The sequence below is a fragment of the Stigmatopora argus genome, chromosome 21 (genome assembly GCF_051989625.1).
Source record: "Stigmatopora argus isolate UIUO_Sarg chromosome 21, RoL_Sarg_1.0, whole genome shotgun sequence".
Lineage (NCBI taxonomy): Eukaryota > Metazoa > Chordata > Actinopteri > Syngnathiformes > Syngnathidae > Stigmatopora > Stigmatopora argus.
This window is the reverse complement of record NC_135407.1, coordinates 9,956,027-9,975,020: the sequence shown is the minus strand read 5'-3', so window position 1 is coordinate 9,975,020 and position 18,994 is coordinate 9,956,027. Positions and strand designations below refer to the sequence as shown.

The 18,994-nt window shown below is 38.6% G+C and overlaps 1 protein-coding gene across 10 annotated transcripts in view; it reads left to right on the top strand.

Moving 5' to 3' along the window:
• epb41a (erythrocyte membrane protein band 4.1a) overlaps window positions 1-18,994 on the top strand; it is a 69,676-nt gene that overhangs the window by 26,938 nt on the left and 23,744 nt on the right. For 3 of the 10 annotated variants that reach the window (XM_077590088.1, XM_077590089.1, XM_077590087.1), the window contains exons 7-17: window positions 765-983; window positions 2,225-2,312; window positions 4,885-5,037; window positions 5,111-5,208; window positions 5,298-5,473; window positions 8,182-8,429; window positions 8,789-8,863; window positions 10,704-10,751; window positions 13,488-13,550; window positions 13,675-13,722; window positions 15,792-15,962. In XM_077590088.1, the coding sequence (XP_077446214.1) occupies window positions 765-983; window positions 2,225-2,312; window positions 4,885-5,037; window positions 5,111-5,208; window positions 5,298-5,473; window positions 8,182-8,429; window positions 8,789-8,863; window positions 10,704-10,751; window positions 13,488-13,550; window positions 13,675-13,722; window positions 15,792-15,962 (1,387 nt within the window). The remainder of the gene's footprint in view (window positions 1-764; window positions 984-2,224; window positions 2,313-4,884; window positions 5,038-5,110; window positions 5,209-5,297; window positions 5,474-8,181; window positions 8,430-8,788; window positions 8,864-10,703; window positions 10,752-13,487; window positions 13,551-13,674; window positions 13,723-15,791; window positions 15,963-18,994) is intronic. The other 7 variants (XM_077590091.1, XM_077590090.1, XM_077590092.1 and 4 more) reach the window with 6 other exon arrangements.

The window sequence follows — 18,994 nt, the reverse complement described above, 5'->3', positions numbered from 1 at the left end:
CATATTTTACTCACCAAAAATCATTTTTAGCTGTACACAATACCCATCCTCCTTTCTTTCTTCCTTCTTTTATATCGCCATCGAAGCTAATGCTGAAAGTCGAGCCTGTCCTGTCGTATTTCTGGCATTGTCTGTCTTGAAAATGGCTTTAAATCAACACAACAATATATTTGCATGTGCAGCTCGCTCCAAATACAGTTTGGTAGCTGTGGCTAATCACTAGCAATCATAGTTGGTGAAAGCAATGACGTACCCCTACGCCTGCGACAAGGCAATGACGTATCCCTACGCCTGCGACAATGCATTGTGGTGTTGCCAACTCGAAATCTCATTGGTTAAAGCAACAGTCTTATCGACGCTTGTTTAATGCAGCAGAGCTCGCAGAACTGATTGTGAAGGCCCTGAGGCAGATTTATGACCCTGGCAACAAATAATGGCTGAAATGTGATTGGTTCAATGCTTCAATATGAAAACACACATCTGGAAGCAGTGCAACCAGGGGGAAAAGCAATGAAAGGAAGCTAACAGACAATTTGGAATTATTTAATAAGTATTGATGGACAAAATATAATATATGATTCAGATATTTCTTAGGTCAGCAGAGAAGGCCTTGAAGGCCCTGACAGCCCACCACTACTTTACATGCATCTTTGTCTACTGATCAGGATGTGTTGATGTTTAATTAACAATTGCATTCATTTTTGGCCTGGTTTAGGTTTTCATGGTCTGGATTAATTATTATCCTCTCATTTGTCATTTTCAAGGTACTATCTATGTCTCCAACTACGTAAAGACATCCTGCAAGGGCGCCTGCCCTGCTCTTTTGTCACTCTGGCCTTGCTAGGCTCTTACGCGCTGCAGTCAGAACTGGGCGAGTATGACCCCGAGGTGCATGGCAGTGAATATGCTAAAGAGATGAAAATGGCTAATGGGCAGACCAAGGAGCTTGAGGAAAAGATGATGGAGCTACACCACAGTTACAGGTTAGAACATTTACTGTATGTATGTCATCGATAGAAGGGCTAAGATCATTTAAAGTACATGCATCAATACCAAATAGACATATATAAGTTCATGACAGTTCGCCAAGTGGTGTAGAGGTTCACTCGCCTGACCTCGGTGCGGGCAGGCGCGGGCTCGATTCCCGCTGGTGGTGGTATGATTGGCAGTGCGGATGGTCGTTTGTCTCTCTGTGTGCCCTACGACTGACTGGCGACTAGTCTAGGGTGTAGTCTGCCTTTCGCCCGAAGACAGCTGAGTTAGGCTCCAGCAACCCCTGCAACCCTTTTGAGAATGGGCGGTATGGAAGATGATGATGATGATAAGTTCATGACAAAATAAAAAGCAGCAGTATGACTGAAATATTTGTGACCCCACAAAAATATCACAATTTGGAGGTATTTGTCAATGTATACCTGAATTTTTCAAATATTTTTCATTATTTTTTGTCCTCTGCAGTTTTTAAGACACTATATATTGACAATAGGGTTCCATACGTGACCGGACGTTTCGTCGAAAGACGTGTGGTCCCCGGACGTTTGTTCCCCGGATGTTTGGTCGACCGGACGTTTGGTAGAACGGACGTTTGGTCGCCGGGTTCGCTCGCTGTCAAATTATGACAGAGTTTACTGTTGATATTTTGATATTAAACTCTCTCTCTCTCATGATTATAATTTTGAGAGCTGGTTTCAACAGTAACAACCCGGCGACCAAACATCCGTTCTACCAAACGTCCGTTCTACCAAACGTCCGTTCTACCAAACGTCCGTTCTACCAAACGTCCGTTCTACCAAACGTCCGGTCGACCAAACGTCCGGTCGACCAAACGTCCGTTCTACCAAACGTCCGTTCTACCAAACGTCCGGTCGACCAAGCGTCCGGTCGACCAAGCGTCCGGTCGACCAAGCGTCCGGTCGACCAAGCGTCCAGTCGACCAAACATCCGGTCGACCAAACGTCCGGGGACCAAACGTCTTTCGACAAAACGTCCGAGTACCGGTTCCATATTATCGTCTGTCTTGTGTTTATTTAATGTTCATTGTGTTTGTGAAGTGCCATGCGATCGGCTGGCCACCGATTCAGGGTCTCCCCCACCTCCGGCCCAAAGTCAGCTGGGATAGGCTCCAGCACCACCTGCAACCCTTGTGAGAATAAACAGTTCAGAAAATGAATGAATGAATGTGCTTGTGAATGTCTGGTCATTCAATCTTGCTTTGTTTTTGAAGGTCAATGACTCCAGCGCAGGCTGACCTGATGTTCCTGGAGAACGCGAAAAAGCTATCTATGTATGGAGTTGACCTCCACCAGGCCAAGGTAAACATTGCTGGTAAACCTATCATGAAAAACTGAATATATAGCGTGCATTATTTGCTAGAAGTACAGTATACTAAGGGCTCAGATAAATAAATGGCAAGCATTGGGGGAAAAACACAGGAGGCAACACAACACGTCATAAATCTGTGTGGGCCCAACAACAGGACATGTGACTTGTTAGATTTTATAACCGAAATCAGGTCAATCTGTTTACATCAGAGCAGGGATATACTACAGGTGTAGTGTTTTAGAAAACACTAGGCTGCCCCCTCGTGGTAGTGATGCAATCATACAAATGCAGGAAGCCTGCATATAGTGAAAGTTGTTTATGTATTTGTTTATTTTATGTGCACGTTTGAAATAATGACTGGCGGACTCAATTTTTGTTCAGTTAGCTCTGACAGCTGTTTTCAAAACATTTTTGGCTGAGGGATTTTTTTTTTCTTTATCTGTTCTTTATTAGTTTATTTTTTACTGTTTGTTCTCAGTTCTCTTAAAAAATATGAAATGCTACCTCTATTTATGATTTTTTTAAAATAAATTATTATAAAGTAGTGTTATGACTTTAATACTACCGCCCTAAACCAGGGGTAGGGAGCCTATGGATCAGGAGCCACATGTGGTTCTTTTGATGGGTGCATATAGCCAACCTGTGATGTAAAATATGGAAAGCGCTGGTGAGAGAGCTGAGTCCCGAACATACCAATAGGAAGCGTTATGTCGGCACTGTGGCGTTGACACTACCTCTAGCGCCACTTAATCATCTCTCTTTTGGTCGCCCGTTGTCGCGGTCGGGGCGACCAAAAGACCGCGACCAAAAGACCGGCGCCCAAAAGACGGCAACCAAAAGACCGGCGACCAATCAACCGCACACGAAAAACAACACTGTGATAAACAAGGGTAAATGGCACACTAAGCAGGAACTCTTCGCCGGCTGGATGTACTCCACCATGATCCCGGAAAAACAATAAAAAGTGCCCGGAAAGGGGGCTTTTGGTCAGAGGGTCACGATCAAACTCTGCCAGTGGCCGCTACCCCATTTTGGGCCAGCTCTACCCTATGCTTGAGGCACGCTATTTGTGGGTCGGGCTTGCGTTGTTCCCCACTCTTGGACCCGATGGCTGCTACTCCTTCAATGCCCGGTTCAAAGCTCCGCCTACAGTGCACTAACCTTGGTTCCAGCATCAGGAAGACGTAGCTTCCTTAAAGCCATTGGGAGGCCTGCAAGGTGTTGGGAAAGCAACACTACCATGACAATTTAGAAAATAAAATCCTAGATACAGGAAGTATATTTACGTTTCGAGCAGGTTTGATTTCATTTTATGTTTCAGAACTTCAATGTTTTTTTTGTTTGTATCTTGGGATAAAATGGTTCCCATTGAGGGTTTTCATAGCATGTATATTTCGTGTATTAGAAGGATTTGTAAAAAGAGCTACCATTGTACTCAAAATAAGTTACTGAAGTAAAGATGAAAATTTGAACATAGCAAGTTTTAATATAATAATAATAATAGGACATAGGCCCTGTCGTCATCATCAACAACAAAAGCCTAATTGTCATCACACCCAGAAACTGTGTATGACGAAATTGGTAGTGCTTCTCCATAAGGTGAGTTTTCTCGGCAAAAGACCCAAATAAGTGATAATTTCGGACTCGTAATTTGGCATTCAGCCGTTATGGATAAACAGAAATAACCCCCCCCCCCCCAGCGGATCACTTACCTCTCACTGTCTTTCACTTACCTTCAGTCAGCCAGTAGGAGGCAGATCACCGCCCAAACATCTTTTCATATTAGCTCACCCCGAAGTTATTACACAAGGGATTGTGTGTTGTGTTACCGCAAGATTAGAGTCCTGATGGATGTGGGGGAAAAACTGTCCTTAAGCCTATTTGTCCATACTTTGTGGGACCTATAGCGTCTGCCAGAGGGCAGCAGCTGGAACAGATTGTGACCAGGGTGGTATGGGTCCCCGATGATGTTCCTGGCTCTGCTGAGGTATCGAGGGCTGGCAATGTCTTCCAGTGAGGGCAGAGAGCAGCCGACGATCTTCTGGGCAGTGTTAATCACTTTCTGCATGGCCTTTTTGTCTGCTGCCGTGCTTCCAGCGTACCACACTGTGATGCAGTATGCCAGGATGCTCTCCACAGTGGTTCTATAGAAGGTTACCAGAAGCTTGGTGTCCAAGTTGTTCCTCCTGAGTACCCTGAGGAACTGGAGTCGATTCTGGGCCTTCTTCATTTATTTTTTATTTATTTTTTACATTGTATATATAGTCTCTTGTACATATCTTACATTTACTGCACTACTGTAAACCTGTACTGTACTTACAGTATGTGCTTGTTTAAATAAAACAAATAATATCAAACATACATTGAGATATTAAAGAGCCAGGCATGACAGAAATGTTGATTTAGCACTACAGAGGATATTTATAGGTGTGTGCAAGTAGTAAGAACAGAAATAGACAGACAACTATTTTAGAATCTGCATTTAACTTTATTTTAAATTAGCACATAAATCTTTCTTCTGTAATCCAATTGTATTCATTGTGCTTTGTTTCTGGCTGTCAGGATCTCGATGGTGTGGACATAACACTGGGTGTTTGCTCGAATGGTTTGATGGTTTATAAAGACAAACTGAGAATAAACCGTTTCCCCTGGCCTAAAGTTCTTAAGGTTTCATACAAGCGCAGCAGCTTCTTCATCAAAATACGCCCATCAGAGGTACAGAATGCAAAACATTTTACCAAATTGTACATGCTTGTATGAATATCTTTATTTTCACCTACTCCATCAGGTTGAACAGTACGAGAGTGCAATAGGCTTCAAACTACCAAACTACAAAGCAGCCAAAAAACTATGGAAAGTATGTGTAGAACATCACACCTTCTTCAGGTATTTTATCCGGATATATAATCCTTCTCCATGAAAGTCGGTGTTAAAATTTTAGAATTACTAGCTAATGAAACCTGCTCTGTGTTTAGGCTGACATCCACTGAGATGGTTACAACTCCTAGGAAGTTTCTAGCACTAGGGTCTAAATTTCGCTACAGTGGACGAACTCAGGCTCAGACCAAACAGGCCAGCTCTCTCATTGACAGGCCAGCTCCTCTTTTCCAGCGCACTTCCAGTAAAAGGAACTCCCGCAGCATGGATGGAGGTAGAGCACTCTTTCTATTTATTTTTTGTGTTTATTGACCAAGTCAAGGTTGACATTTTAATCGCAGCATGTGACTCTTAGTAGGATAGGCAGTATGGAAAATGTATGGTGGCTTCCTGTGGTACTCGGACGTTTGGTCGCCGGACGTTTGGTCGCCGGACGTTTGGTCGCCGGACGTTTGGTCGCCTGGACGTTTGGTCGCCGGACGTTTGTCGCCGGACGTTTGGTCGCCCGGACGTTTGGTCGCCCGGACGTTTGGTCGCCGGACGTTTGGTCGCCGGACGTTTGGTCGCCCGGACGTTTGGTCGCCCGGACGTTTGGTCGCCGGACGTTTGACAACATGACAGAGAGTTTACTGTTGAAACCAGCTCTCAAAATTATATTCATGAGAGAGAGAGTTTAAAATCTAAATATCTACTGTTGAAACCAGCTCTCAAAATTATATTCACCCGGGCGACCAAACGTCCGGCGACAAAACGTCCGGGCGACAAAACGGCCGGCGTCCAAACGTCCGGCGACCAAACGTCCGGCTTCCTGTACTACGTCAAATTTTCTGGACTATAAGTTGCACCAGAGGTTAAGTTGTGCTAGTCAAATGACATGACAAATAAAAAAAAAACAATGTATTTCATGACTTTAAATATAAATAATATAAAATAAATAAATAATAAGTTGTATTTTGGGGCAAAAATGTATCTCATTCGCCATGTGTCTTTACCAATAGATACGTAAACACTCACTAGTGTGTTGTATTACTTCACCAACAAAGGAGCAGTTCAAAAGAATTGAACTCAAAACCACCTTCATGGCCAGCAGCCTTATTGGACAACGTCTCACATGATACATTGGTAGTGCTAACATAAGCTGCCTTTGCCTTAGCAAATCACACATTGCAAGTGAGCAGCAGCCACTTTGTCATCTTTCGTGTCATGCACTCATTCTTTTACTGGGTTTAAAAAAATATATCTATACAGCTCATTCTTGCTGATGGTAGTTACACTTATAGATATCCTATAAGAAGGGAGGGTCCGCGGCTTTTTAAATGGAAGTGGATGCTCCAAATGAAATTCTTTCAACTTGATGAATTCTTGATTTATTTACAAAAGGTTTGTTTGTTTATGTTATTAAATATATATGGGATTCATAAGAACGCCAGATACTTGAATACATGTTTAAAGCACCCTATCCGCAGCTTTCAGAATGAAAAAAGTTACACCAGAGTACAGTGGTACCTCTACTTACAAATGCTTCAACATATGAATTAGGTTAGGAACAATGTTCCCTCTAAGCTGTGCACCTGCGGATAAATCCAGCCTGAATTGTAAAAAAATGAACACATTTTTCTGTGCCATTTTGCAATTCAACTCTGAGAGTGACAGCCTGTCACTGACAAACGACAAAAAACGCTAATTACGGATTAAACTATGACTAACATGGTGTCCAGTCAATAAAATGATGTGGTTACTCCCTCAGCATGAGTAAATCTTAACGATATTGATTGGCTCCCTTAGTTACGTGTTTTGCGCAGGTGCCTCTGATTTGCAGGTTAGCATATTGTTAGCATACAGCTCGGTGCAGCTGCTGCCAAGCCTTTATCATGGCTAAACAAGCCAAAGTAAGAAATAAATGTGGTTCTTTTAAGATGGAATGGCTGTTGGAGTATGTGCAAATAGAAGAACAAGCGGTGAAATTGGGTGAGAACTGTCTAAAACTTTGCAATGTGTGTGTGTCTAGGATGTGTTATCGTTTGTCTTCAACATACAAGGCTATCATCTTACATATTTACAGATATATGTTCATTAACATGAACATAAATATGTTTATTAATATGTGCTGTCCCTTATTAAATATAAAATTATAACATTTTATTATGACTAGAACATTTATGCGGAGTAGACATGCACCTGCTTATGGCAGGTGTGATATTGGTGTATGCCCATAGCGAGCACTTATGATATTGCTCACACTGGTCCTCTATGTGCTTGGGGAGGTTGTCTGTATGCCCAGACATATGAAAAATTAGAGGGAACATTGGTGGGGAAACATTTTAATATGTAAATTTTGGTTCCAAGGAATGATAATTAGTCCAACTACAAAACATCAAAAGAGGTATAGTTTATATATTTAGCGAATGCACCACCAGGAGCTTTGCATTATCATTTGGCACCAACATGAGTGACGAGTGAGTGAGTGATTGAGTGAGTAAGAGACGGAGAGAAATTTGACTAGAACAACCACTTCAGCGATTGCACGTTTAAACTGAGGTGCTTTTGCTTTGGTTTGGTTTTATTTTGTATTGTGGCATCATTTTAATGGCTTAATAAATATTTTTCTTTATTTTTGCTCTTCTTCTGCATTCATAAATTTAGTTCATACAGAATTGCTATACTTTTATACATTGTAAAGAGTTTATAATGGGTAATATTAAAGATTGTGGAACAAATTATGCAAATTCAATATTATTATATGTATAATTCTACTCTACTTACAACAAATTCAAGTTACAATAAAACATCTGGAACCAATTCTTTTCGTAAGTAAAGGTACCACTGCATAAGTTACAGGCTTAGACAAACTAAGATAAAATCTGCAACTTGTAGTCCGGAAAATTTGCTAATTCATGTTTTTGCTAAGATTCACAAATTTGCGTGCACGTCTTGAGGTTTACACCAGTGTTCCAACATGTGTTTTTCTCCGGTTTAATCAAGCAATGGCGTCCACTCCAGACAACAGGGCAAGCCGCCCAGTTAGCGCGCCAATCATGTCACCACTGTCTCCTGGAGAAAACACACCATCGCCTCTTTTACACACCCTTCATTTCGCCAACCGCAGCAACAGCTCCACTCCTAAGCTTCACCGCTCTACAGACAGGAAAGCAGAAAATAAGGGCCATAGTCGAAAGACTGCTTCCACCAAAACCCAGAGCCCCAGACCAGAGTCCACTCCTGAAATTAAGGTAATGTTATTGGACTATTGAAGTGAATTAAGGCACTTTTATTCTTATTATAATTTTAAAGGAAGGGCCTGTAATAGACATTGAATTAACAACATTTTAATACTGCTACATTACATTACAGTGTAAGCTACTTCTCAGTGTGAATGTTAATAAGGTACAGCATCAAACATCAGCATCGTGTTTGGGGATAACTGAGGGAAACAAAGAGTATGTTTACTCTTGCTCTGAGATTGGCTAGCCATTGATTTAGGGGGTCCCCCACCTGGTGCATGTAGTTAGCTGTGATAGGCTCCATGTTTGGCTAGTTGTGCTTGACACAATCTCGAAACGGTATTTGTGAGCTGTGTCTGTACTACCAGACATTGGCCAGGAGAGAACGGAGACGTTCCCCCTCTGTGACTACTGCCAATGGGGAACGAGAGAAAAAGACTCAGGTTTGTTCAAAGAATGCATGATAAGAGTAAATGAATTGATTATTTGAAGAATTTTACTTAATAAGATGGATTTTGAACTGTTCTACCATTTGTAGAATAGAAGATGGTGCCACTACGGCAATATCATGCACTAGACTGCATTATACGTTACACTAATAATTATCATTAATAATTTCATCCTACTAATTGATTTACCTACCCTATATATATATGTATATGTATATATATATACATATATATATATATATATATATATATATATATATATATATATATATATATATACCTATATATATATATATATATATGGGTCATTTTCACATAATTCAGCAAATAACGGTAAAGACACTTTCAGAAAATGAATAATTTACAAAATGCAATTCAAGCATTCTGATTATCTCTAATTAGCAACACTAGCACTGCCTGGAAATATCTTAGCTGGAACTTTAATGAAAACATAATTAATTAAAATTTAAAAAATATGGGTGAATATTTGGAATCTTTCCTTGTGCCTTTTTTTTCTGATATCGTTCCCTTTCTTTCTCTAAATATTTGTGATAGGCTCCAGGGTCATTTTTAATCTTCTCCCTGCATTTGCGCATCGCTGCAGCATTAGATTTTTTCGCAGGTGGCTTACCGCCTTTTTTCTTAAATGGATTCATGTTCTGGAAATTTTACAAATCAAAGCAGGAATTAGTATACACATAAACATAGCATAACATGTTAGCGTCATCTCTACATATCTGTTGTATATTTAAAAATATGTATTTCATCTCTACATATCTATTGTATACACCTTTTAATAACGGTAAAGACAAAATTTATTAACGGTAAAGACACAACATTCCACCTCAGCCTTTGACATTGGTAGATGGTATTTCTTGGCACTCAGTAAATGATAGTGTTCTGCATGCATACACCATGCCCAGTTCATTAAAAAGCAAAGTAATTATGTTCACCAAGTTTTTAGGACATCGGTAAAGACATGGAATTGTTACGACATTTCACAGGTATGGTCCTTACCTTGGTTTTAGTTTCATTCTCATGGCTTCTGCTTAGCTGGCGTTGACAATATGGCTGACAACATCCTGGTACTTCTCCCACACCAGCCACCTGGTGTATTTACTGTGAATTTTTTGGTGTATTTCTCATGTGATAACGGTAAAGACACACTAACTGATATGAAAGGTACATCAGTAAAACTGTTTGCAGTTGCAATTCTTTTGCATTTTTCTCAAAGACAACTTGAGTGAAAATACTATTGAAACAAATCTAAACAACACATTCTAAATAGAGACAAACAAATAAATCATAACCCGACTTTTCATTCCTATAAACTGTGACACTAGATTCTGGACATCTAACGGAGTGGACAAATTCAACATAAACTGGCTCTCAATGTATTTGTGTCTCAAATAGATTTCTCTTAAAATTGGTGCCAAATGTAGTATAATATGTGGCAAACAAAGCAGTAGTAATTAATTTTTATAACTTTGTAACACATAAAGGGAAAGTCCAGGGCCATATCTTTACCGTTATTTGCTGAATTATGTGAAAATGACCCATATATATTATATATATATACATATATATTTATATATACTACTAGGGTAGGTAATTATATAATGTAAATATGTATGTATATATTTACTGTTTTGTGTTAGTATACAGATAAAGTCAATATAAGTATTGTCCCTAAAATTTAAAATTTTTCAATGTGTTTCAAAGGTTACATTTTTGATCATTTGAATGACATGTACTGTAACATTAGTCTTCTCTTCTCCCTGCCTCTTTTTTAACCATAACACAAATATAACTTTTTTTTCTGATGGGGGAGTAGCACTCTCCTCAAGACAAAACAAAAATGGAGATGATGCGCATAAGGAAGGTTAGCATTTATTTCCTAACTGGCTTTGTTCATGCTTGCAGTTCCACTTTCATTTTCTTGCTATTGACAATGAGACTGCTTTGGCTGCTTTGTTTCTATATTAAGCCTATACCATATGGCTGACTTCATTTTTTCATATATTTTCTGATTTACCCACTATAGTTATAATTAATTTATCATTATTTTATTTTATTTTTGAATTTCTACAAAGCAATGGCGTTCTATGAAGCAATTTTTTTATCTGCTATGTCTGTGTACTAGTAAATTAACTAAAGAACAGTAAAGTTAGGGCTATAAAAAGGGTTAGTTTTTGTAATTAATGTTCTTAAAACAAAAAATAGATTCTAAATTATTTTTTACTTCTGAGGGGTCCTCAGCTATTCAGACTTTTTTGCTTTGCTGGCCAAAGGAAAATAGTAAGAATGTTCTTAGGTGCAAAGATTCACCGGGATAATTTGTGAAAGTTCTAAGAAACCTCTCTGTGTCCCCATTTAAAGTCTAATGCCCTTCCCAAATCCCTTCCTATTGCTTATCATTTTCAGCTGGGATTGGCTCCAGCACCCTCCGCGACCCTAATGAGGATAAAGCGTTTCAGAAAATGAGATGAGATGAGATTTTCACAGAAGCCACACATGATAGCAGCCTTGTATTTCTGGTGCAATTTTTCGAAATCAAATAACCTGCTATCCATTAGTTTTAAACTACGTATTATACTGTGAAATTATTTAGAAAACCCTTGTGATTATGCGCGGGATGTAAAAAAAAAAAAAAAAATGAATACAGTAATAACTTGAGATACGAGCTTAATGCGTTCCAGGACCGAGCTCGTATGTCAAATCAATTTTTCCCATAGAAAATAACTAAATACAAATGAATCCGTTCCGACTCAGTTCGTTTTTTTAAATTATCAAACCAGCCACGCTTTGAATGGTGGTGGCTTTTTCAGATGATTGCTTTGCTTTCAAGTCCATGTAGATTCCGCTGGCTTTTTTTGGACAGTATCGACTCACTCACACTATCTCCAGTAAAAAATGCAAGCTGTACGGCCTGGTGCTCGTAGATATCTTTGTGCGAGGGAGATGCAGCTAGAAAGACAGAGCGATGCTGTTCTCATAAGCAACCTCTCATATACTGGACGGCCGCATCGGGAACCATCTCGTATTCTCGTACCTCAAGCAAAAATTTGCTCGGAATTTCCTTCGTATCTTAAATATCTTGTATGTTGGTACAATCGTATGTCAAGGTATTACTGTAGTCTTAAAGGATAATTAAGGACTGTTATTCTTTAGGTGGTGCACTAGCAGTCCAGTTTAGACACATGTTAACATTGATTATGTAGGCGCTAGCCTCATTGCACCTTTTTCGGAAGTTGGCAGACTGCTCTGTGCAAAGCAAGGTGTGTCCTTGAGGATATGTCTTGCAGATTGACAAAATGATGGCAGGAAGAAATTGAATGCTTTATTATTCCTATTATCTGTGTTGTTGTCTGTTGCCACTCCAACTAAGAGCAGTTGTTACGAACGGGGATGAAGGATCCCAAAGCAGGCGAGGGTGCAAGTTTGGTTCCTTCTAATATTTATTTCGATCGTCTGCGAGGCGGGCGAGCACAAGAGGGGACGGCGGAGGCAGGTCGTTAGCCGTAGTATTTGCTTGTGCAGCTCGCTACAGATACAGCTTTCTAGCTCTGGCTAGTCCACTCTATCACTAGCCAATCATAGTTGGTGAAAGCGATGACGTATCCCTACGCCTGCGAGAAGGCCTTGGTATCACCAAATCGAATTCTTAAAGCAACAGTCTTATTGACGCTTCTTTAATGCAGCAGAGCCTGCAGAACTGATTGTGAAGGCCTTGAAGCAGATTTCTGACCCTGGCAACAAGTTATGGCTGAAATGTGATTGGTTAAATGCTTTAATATGAAAACACGCATCTGGAAGCAGTGCAACCTGGGGAAAAGCAATGAAAGGAAGCTAACAGACAATTTGGAATTATTTAAATATTCATGGACAAAATATAATTAACATCAGTCTGTAATTCAGATATTTCTTAGGCCAGCAGAGAAGGCCTTGAAGGCCCTGACGGCACACCACTGATATATATATATATATATTTTTTTCTTCAGTGCTGAATCCTTGTAGCAAGCGGAAGACAGGGGAGTTGCTTCCGCCTGCGAGTTTCAGTGTGGATTTTCACATTTTTTAACTTATAAATAAAAATCATTATAGATAAATTTAGCTGACTTCGCTGCGGGCAGACGGGGGCTCGATTCCCGCAGGCGGCGGTATGATTGGGAGTGCAGATGGTCGTTTGTCTCTCCGTGTGCCCTACGACTGACTAGCAACCAGTCTAGCGTGTAGTCTTCCTTTCGCCCGAAGCGCGAAGTAGCGAGCTGCATTTACTTTCACTTTGTAGGTCTATAAAGCACTGCATCAGGCTTTGCATGTACATTCTTTATGTTACACTCAAATTCACTAAAGATGTCAGTGGGTCTCTGCTTTGTCCTTTTATACACACAACTGTAATAAGGTTGTGGGCATTTTACCTTTTGTTACAAATGTGTCTGCATCACATTTCCGTGGTTTTGCAGCCCTTTTTATTTTTCACAATTCATAATTTTTCCCCCTTGGATGGTACTCCCAGTTGTTCTCATTTTATGGCAAGCTAATTTCAATTTTCAAAATTGTGAATGACTTTGAAACATTTCTCAATCACTTGTTCTTTTTTCCCCATTTCCTACAGAAACGAGCTAAGAAACTTGAGGGTGAAACTATTTATATCAGACATAGCAATTTAATGTTGGAGGTTTGTATGATATTCAATTCTGTTGTTAAAGTTGTGTTCCTGATTCTCTGCCTGCTTCATATTTCCATAGGTCTTTTATTTCTTTGATTCTTATGTTTCTCTTTATCCATTGTATTGTTTTCAGCTTAACCCTAAAGGCTTGGCATGCACCATTTTCCTCTCTGACTCTAATGCAAGTAACATCACTTCTCTTTTCCCATTGTCCTTTTCATGTATTGTTTTCATAAAATACGGTACAGATTATGACTGGTGTGCTTTATCAATTAGTTAGATTTTTAACCATTTAAGGCTCAAATTAGATTTGGTTTGGTCTTGAATGAACACTGAAGTTTATCCACAATGGTACTTAGCACCTCTATGCTACATTCGTGCTATATCAAAATATGTTCTTATAAATAATATGTGATGTGATAAATAACATAATTGATGTAGGTTGTGGCAATGTTAAAGTGAACTAATTTATTTAATGTTATCTGCTTTCCAGTCATACTATGTACTGTACAGAATACTTACCATATGTCATCTTGGACACAGTTGTATTTTATCAGACAAAACTAAACATTATATAGTTATTAAGGTGATGAATAGCTTGATTGTGCAAGTTGTCATAACATCACTGGTTAGTGGACATATTTTTCTGATTGAATTGCTATCTTGCCATGCCCTCTGAGTTTTAATAGAACTTCGATCACTCACGTTTCCTGTGGTCATGAGCTGCTTTTGTATCGGCGGTTAACTCGGAATATCATTAAGATGATTGTCTTTCTATTTAATAATAATCGGACATAGGTTTTGTCATCATCATTGACTCGACAAAAGCCTAATTGTCATCATACCCAGATAACTGCATATGACGAAATTAATTTGATTTGGATGATGAGATTTATGATGGATGACCTTTCTTAATTTAGTTTGGTGTTTAACCATCCAGTCAGCCGTTTGTTGAAAAAAGGTAGCCTCATGTCATGCCTACAGTGGTACCTCGAGATACGAGCTTAATGCGTTCCAAGACTGAGCTCGTATGTCGATTTTCTCGTAACTCAAACGAACGTTTCCCATAGAAATGAACTAAAAACAAATGAATTCGTTCCAACCCCAAAACACCAAAAACAGGATATTGGATTGGAAAAACATTTTTATTTGTTCTAATCCGCCATCTATTTACAAATTAACAAATAACTAGTGGTTTAATAGTACTAAAATGTGTTTAATAGTATACTAAAATTAGACGGATTTCGCGGAAGGGAGAGAGTGACAGAGAGAGGGGGGGGGACTTTTTTCATGGCAACGCGCTCGTAACATAACATAAACAAGTTTAAATGAACTTGGATTAAGATGCAGACACACTCAAAAATAAATTTAATCTAACCTAACACTAAACTTAATTCTAATTTTGTTTGACATTTTGATACCTTTCTTCTCCCGGTTTGGCTCTGTTTGCCCCGCCTCCACACTGACTTTCAGTCAATATCGAGGGTTATTTGATTATGTATTCCCTTCAAAACATTCCGAAAATGATGCACACAAATGTCCGCACAATAGGATAAGGCACGACCACTTGCCAACAAGAAGTAGTATATACGCCATTCGCACTGACTAACAGAAAAAAAACACTGAAAAAATGGAACGCTCCACCCAGTGCTCGTAGAGACATTACACGAGGGAGTTGCGACCAGAAAGACAGTGGCCATGATGTTCTTATGAGCAGCCTCTCGCGTCCGCTGTCTGCTCGTATATCAAAATTTGTCTCATATCTCAAGATCAATATTTGCTCAAAATTTTACTTGTATCTCAAATTGCTCGTATGTCGGGGCACTCGTATGTCGAGGTACCACTGTATTTGCTTTAGGTTGCAACAAGACAGAAAATCATTTATACATTTCTGCAAATATTTCATGCAAAATTTTACTTTTTAAAATAGTTGATGTAGGAATTTCTGAACCTTAACAAAAATTAAGAATCCCTTAATTGTCCGCACCTTTTAAAAACTACACAACACGCTAATAATAAAAAGTAGACTAATTTGCTTGCAATAGATTAAGCAGTACAAGCTGCAGTGGTTGTTGTCTTCATGTCATGCATTAGTACTTTATGAGCATGACCCAAGGTGCATATTTTAATTTGTTTTGCATTAAATCTTATTCTTTGAATTAGGGATCAGCTTGCATTAAATATTACTGCAATTTTTTTTTACTATTACAATGATTGTCTTGTTTAAAATATTGTTTGCTCTCCATTAAGGACGTGGATAAGACTCAGACCGAGATCATGCGTCACCACACCAGTGTCAGTGAATTAAAAAGGAGTTTCATGGAGTCTGTCCCAGAACCTCGCCCTAGTGAATGGGACAAGCGTCTTTCCACCAACTCACCTTTCCGCACAGCAAGTATCAATGGTCAGCTACAACCATCGGTGAGTCAAACAGTCACTTGACTGTCCCATTTTAATGCAAAAGTAACAAAAATGTACTGTCATTTGCATTTTAACTGCGACAAACTTGTATATAAAGCACCTGATTTTATTAAGTTTACTCTTCAAAAACACATACACCATAGCTAATGTGAGTTGAGCAAATTCACACAATATTCGGAAGTTTTATATCACATTATTCGTTCTAACTGGGATTGGATAACAAGCATTTGCATTGTTTTTTTCAAAATTGTAATTAGTAATTTTTTTAGCAACACCTTATTTGAGGGAAAGCAGATAAGTCCCTCGACTGAGTATGTGATGTCAAGCCAAACCTTTTGATTGAAATTGTAAATCGAAAAAAACTTTTTAATGGAATAAAACAAAGTCGTTGAAACAGACCCCAAATTTGAGGGTTTTGCGGCAGTTTTTTTTACCCTCTGGTTTTGGTAAAAAGTAACACAATGCACACATAAACTAAGAAAATTGCGTCTAGCTAGCTTTAAATGCACAACATGTTTTATCTTTGGACCCTCAGCTAACTTAATGCAAATCTTCAATCAAAAATTGAAAATAAAGTGCTAAAACAAAAAATAAAGTCAACCCTCGGTATTTTCCAGGGGTTAGGGACCGAACAGGCATGCTTAGGCACAAAAATAACAACACTCTCTTGCATATACTCTTTTTAGACTACCAAAAAACAAATTTAATCAACCCTCAGATGTTCATTGGTTATTTCAGATTAGGCACCTTTCAAAAAACTGTTTTATAAATGGTGTCTTATTCCTGAGGGACAGTTTCTAGTTTTTTTTTCATTATACTTACAACCAAAAATTACCGCGATTAATATTTTTTAATATTATTGCAATGATTTCAATATATTAAATAAATTTATTATAGTTCATCAATTTATTTCATTTATCTTTTTTATTATTAGTTTTGTACTTTTGTAATTTTGGGTAAGTTACAGATATTAATCATGATATGTATTATATTCCAGTATTTACCACTGTAGCTAATTTCTTGCCACGACTTCTTATTTCACATTTGAATTAAATGTTAACTACGATAAAGTTTCTTGTTTTTGTTGCAGATTATTTCAAACTACTAGTAGAATAAAAACAATAGAAAACCAAAGTAAAAAATAAAGAAAGAAAAAAATCAAGATCAGCTCATACAAGAAATAAATGTCTTTTTTGGGGACAGATCACCCAGCCCTACCATGCAAGTAAAAATCCATGTGACAATTAATAGGATTTCACTTTTTTCTGCTGTTTATCACTTCCATTGTGTTCAAAATTGCATTTAAAATGTTTAAACTGTCATTTATACACTTGCATGTAGGCATGTGAAGGACGAAAGCATAAGCAAAGCAATCAAAAAGGCTGTGTGGTGGTCCATGATTAATTTGGCACATTTTTTTTACCTACACACTTATGTTTCACTTGATGGCGCTCTTGGCTTCTGTCATTCTTATGCTTCTGCATGAGTAACCGCAATCACATTGGGGCTATAGTCTGTCTTTTTTTCTTTCTTTCTTTCTATTTCTTGTTTGCTGATGTGACGATGGCGTGCCTGTGCAAGCGGAGGATGTGCACAGTTGTACCACACCAGCTACAGCACATTCAAAGTATAAGTGTGCTGGATCTGAGTGAAAAAGGTGCATTATCTTGTTTTTGACCCAGGCTGCAAATAGGTCCCAATTGCCAAGCCGCCCAGCATGGCATCACGAAGCCACGGTTTACTAGTGAGAATGACATCCCATGCCTAACATCACCACAAAGCACTTATTTGCCAAAATTAAGAATTCAGTCAGTATGCAAGAAGAGTTAGAAGTGCATCTCGTCTACCGTATTTTCCGAACTATAAGTCACACTTTGATTGATAGTTTGGCTTGGCCTGCAACTAATTCTTAAGTGCAATTTGTGCATTCTTATTTTTTCTCTGTATGTTTTTTTTGATTAATTATTTTAGGTTGTAGTTATATGAAAAACTGTTGTGTTAACAGGTGCCCGTTTTTCTTAATTTTACTATTGTTACTTTAAGAATATGTTTGTTCTTGTTTCCAATGAAGTAAAAAAAAATTAAAATGCCGTACCAAAAGTGCCTTTACCCCAGTGCAACTTTATATTTTTGTTTCTCTTCATTGTGTAATATTTGGCTGGTGTAACTTTTACTCAGATGCGATTTATAGTCTGAAAAATACGGTAATGAGAATATGGCGTAAATGTGCAGATGTTTTTTTTCTCCGTCATTTCAGAGAGTCATTCATGAAAATGAATGTATTTTAAGTCTCTGTTTCTTCTAAGTCAGATGATTATGGCTATCAGTTGGTTTCAGATTTCACATTCAATGGTCAAAGCGTTTCGCCTTTTTTCATTCATTTTCTGATCTGCTCATACTGACGAGGGTCTCGGGGATGCTGTACCCTTCCCAGCCAACAATGGACAGTAGTTTAACCTGAATCAGTTGCCAGCCAATCGCAAGGCACAAGCAGACTAAAAACCATTCACGCACACACACATACTGGAGGGACAATCCTGACTTGTTTTGTGAAATGGGAGGAAACCAAAGTACCCAGAGAAAATTATTTGTAATTGTTGTCTGAGTCAGAAGGCTAGACAATGATAGGGAAGACTGATCTGACAGATGTCCAGAAAGCAGTCATAGACAGCGGATATTATCCAAATGGAGGGTAAGCAAGAAAATATTTTGCTCAACAAAGCTGCCTGTTAACAGAGTGCTGTATCAAGGCATACTGACAGAAGGAATCAAAGGAAAAATTGAAGTCCCAAAAGGTGTAAATTTCAGAGATATAATCGCCTTGGATTGTCTAGCAAACTACCTCGACATGAAATCCAAATCTATAAGATTTTAACAAGCTAAGAATGAAATTCACCAGACCTAAACAGTACAGATAACCTGACAAAAGGCACTACTAGTGCAACCTGGGTTTTCGTTACACCTACACAGTGCCAAATATTTGTCTATATACATGAATCTGTTCTTGTCTTTTGATTTAAATTTAGTTTTTT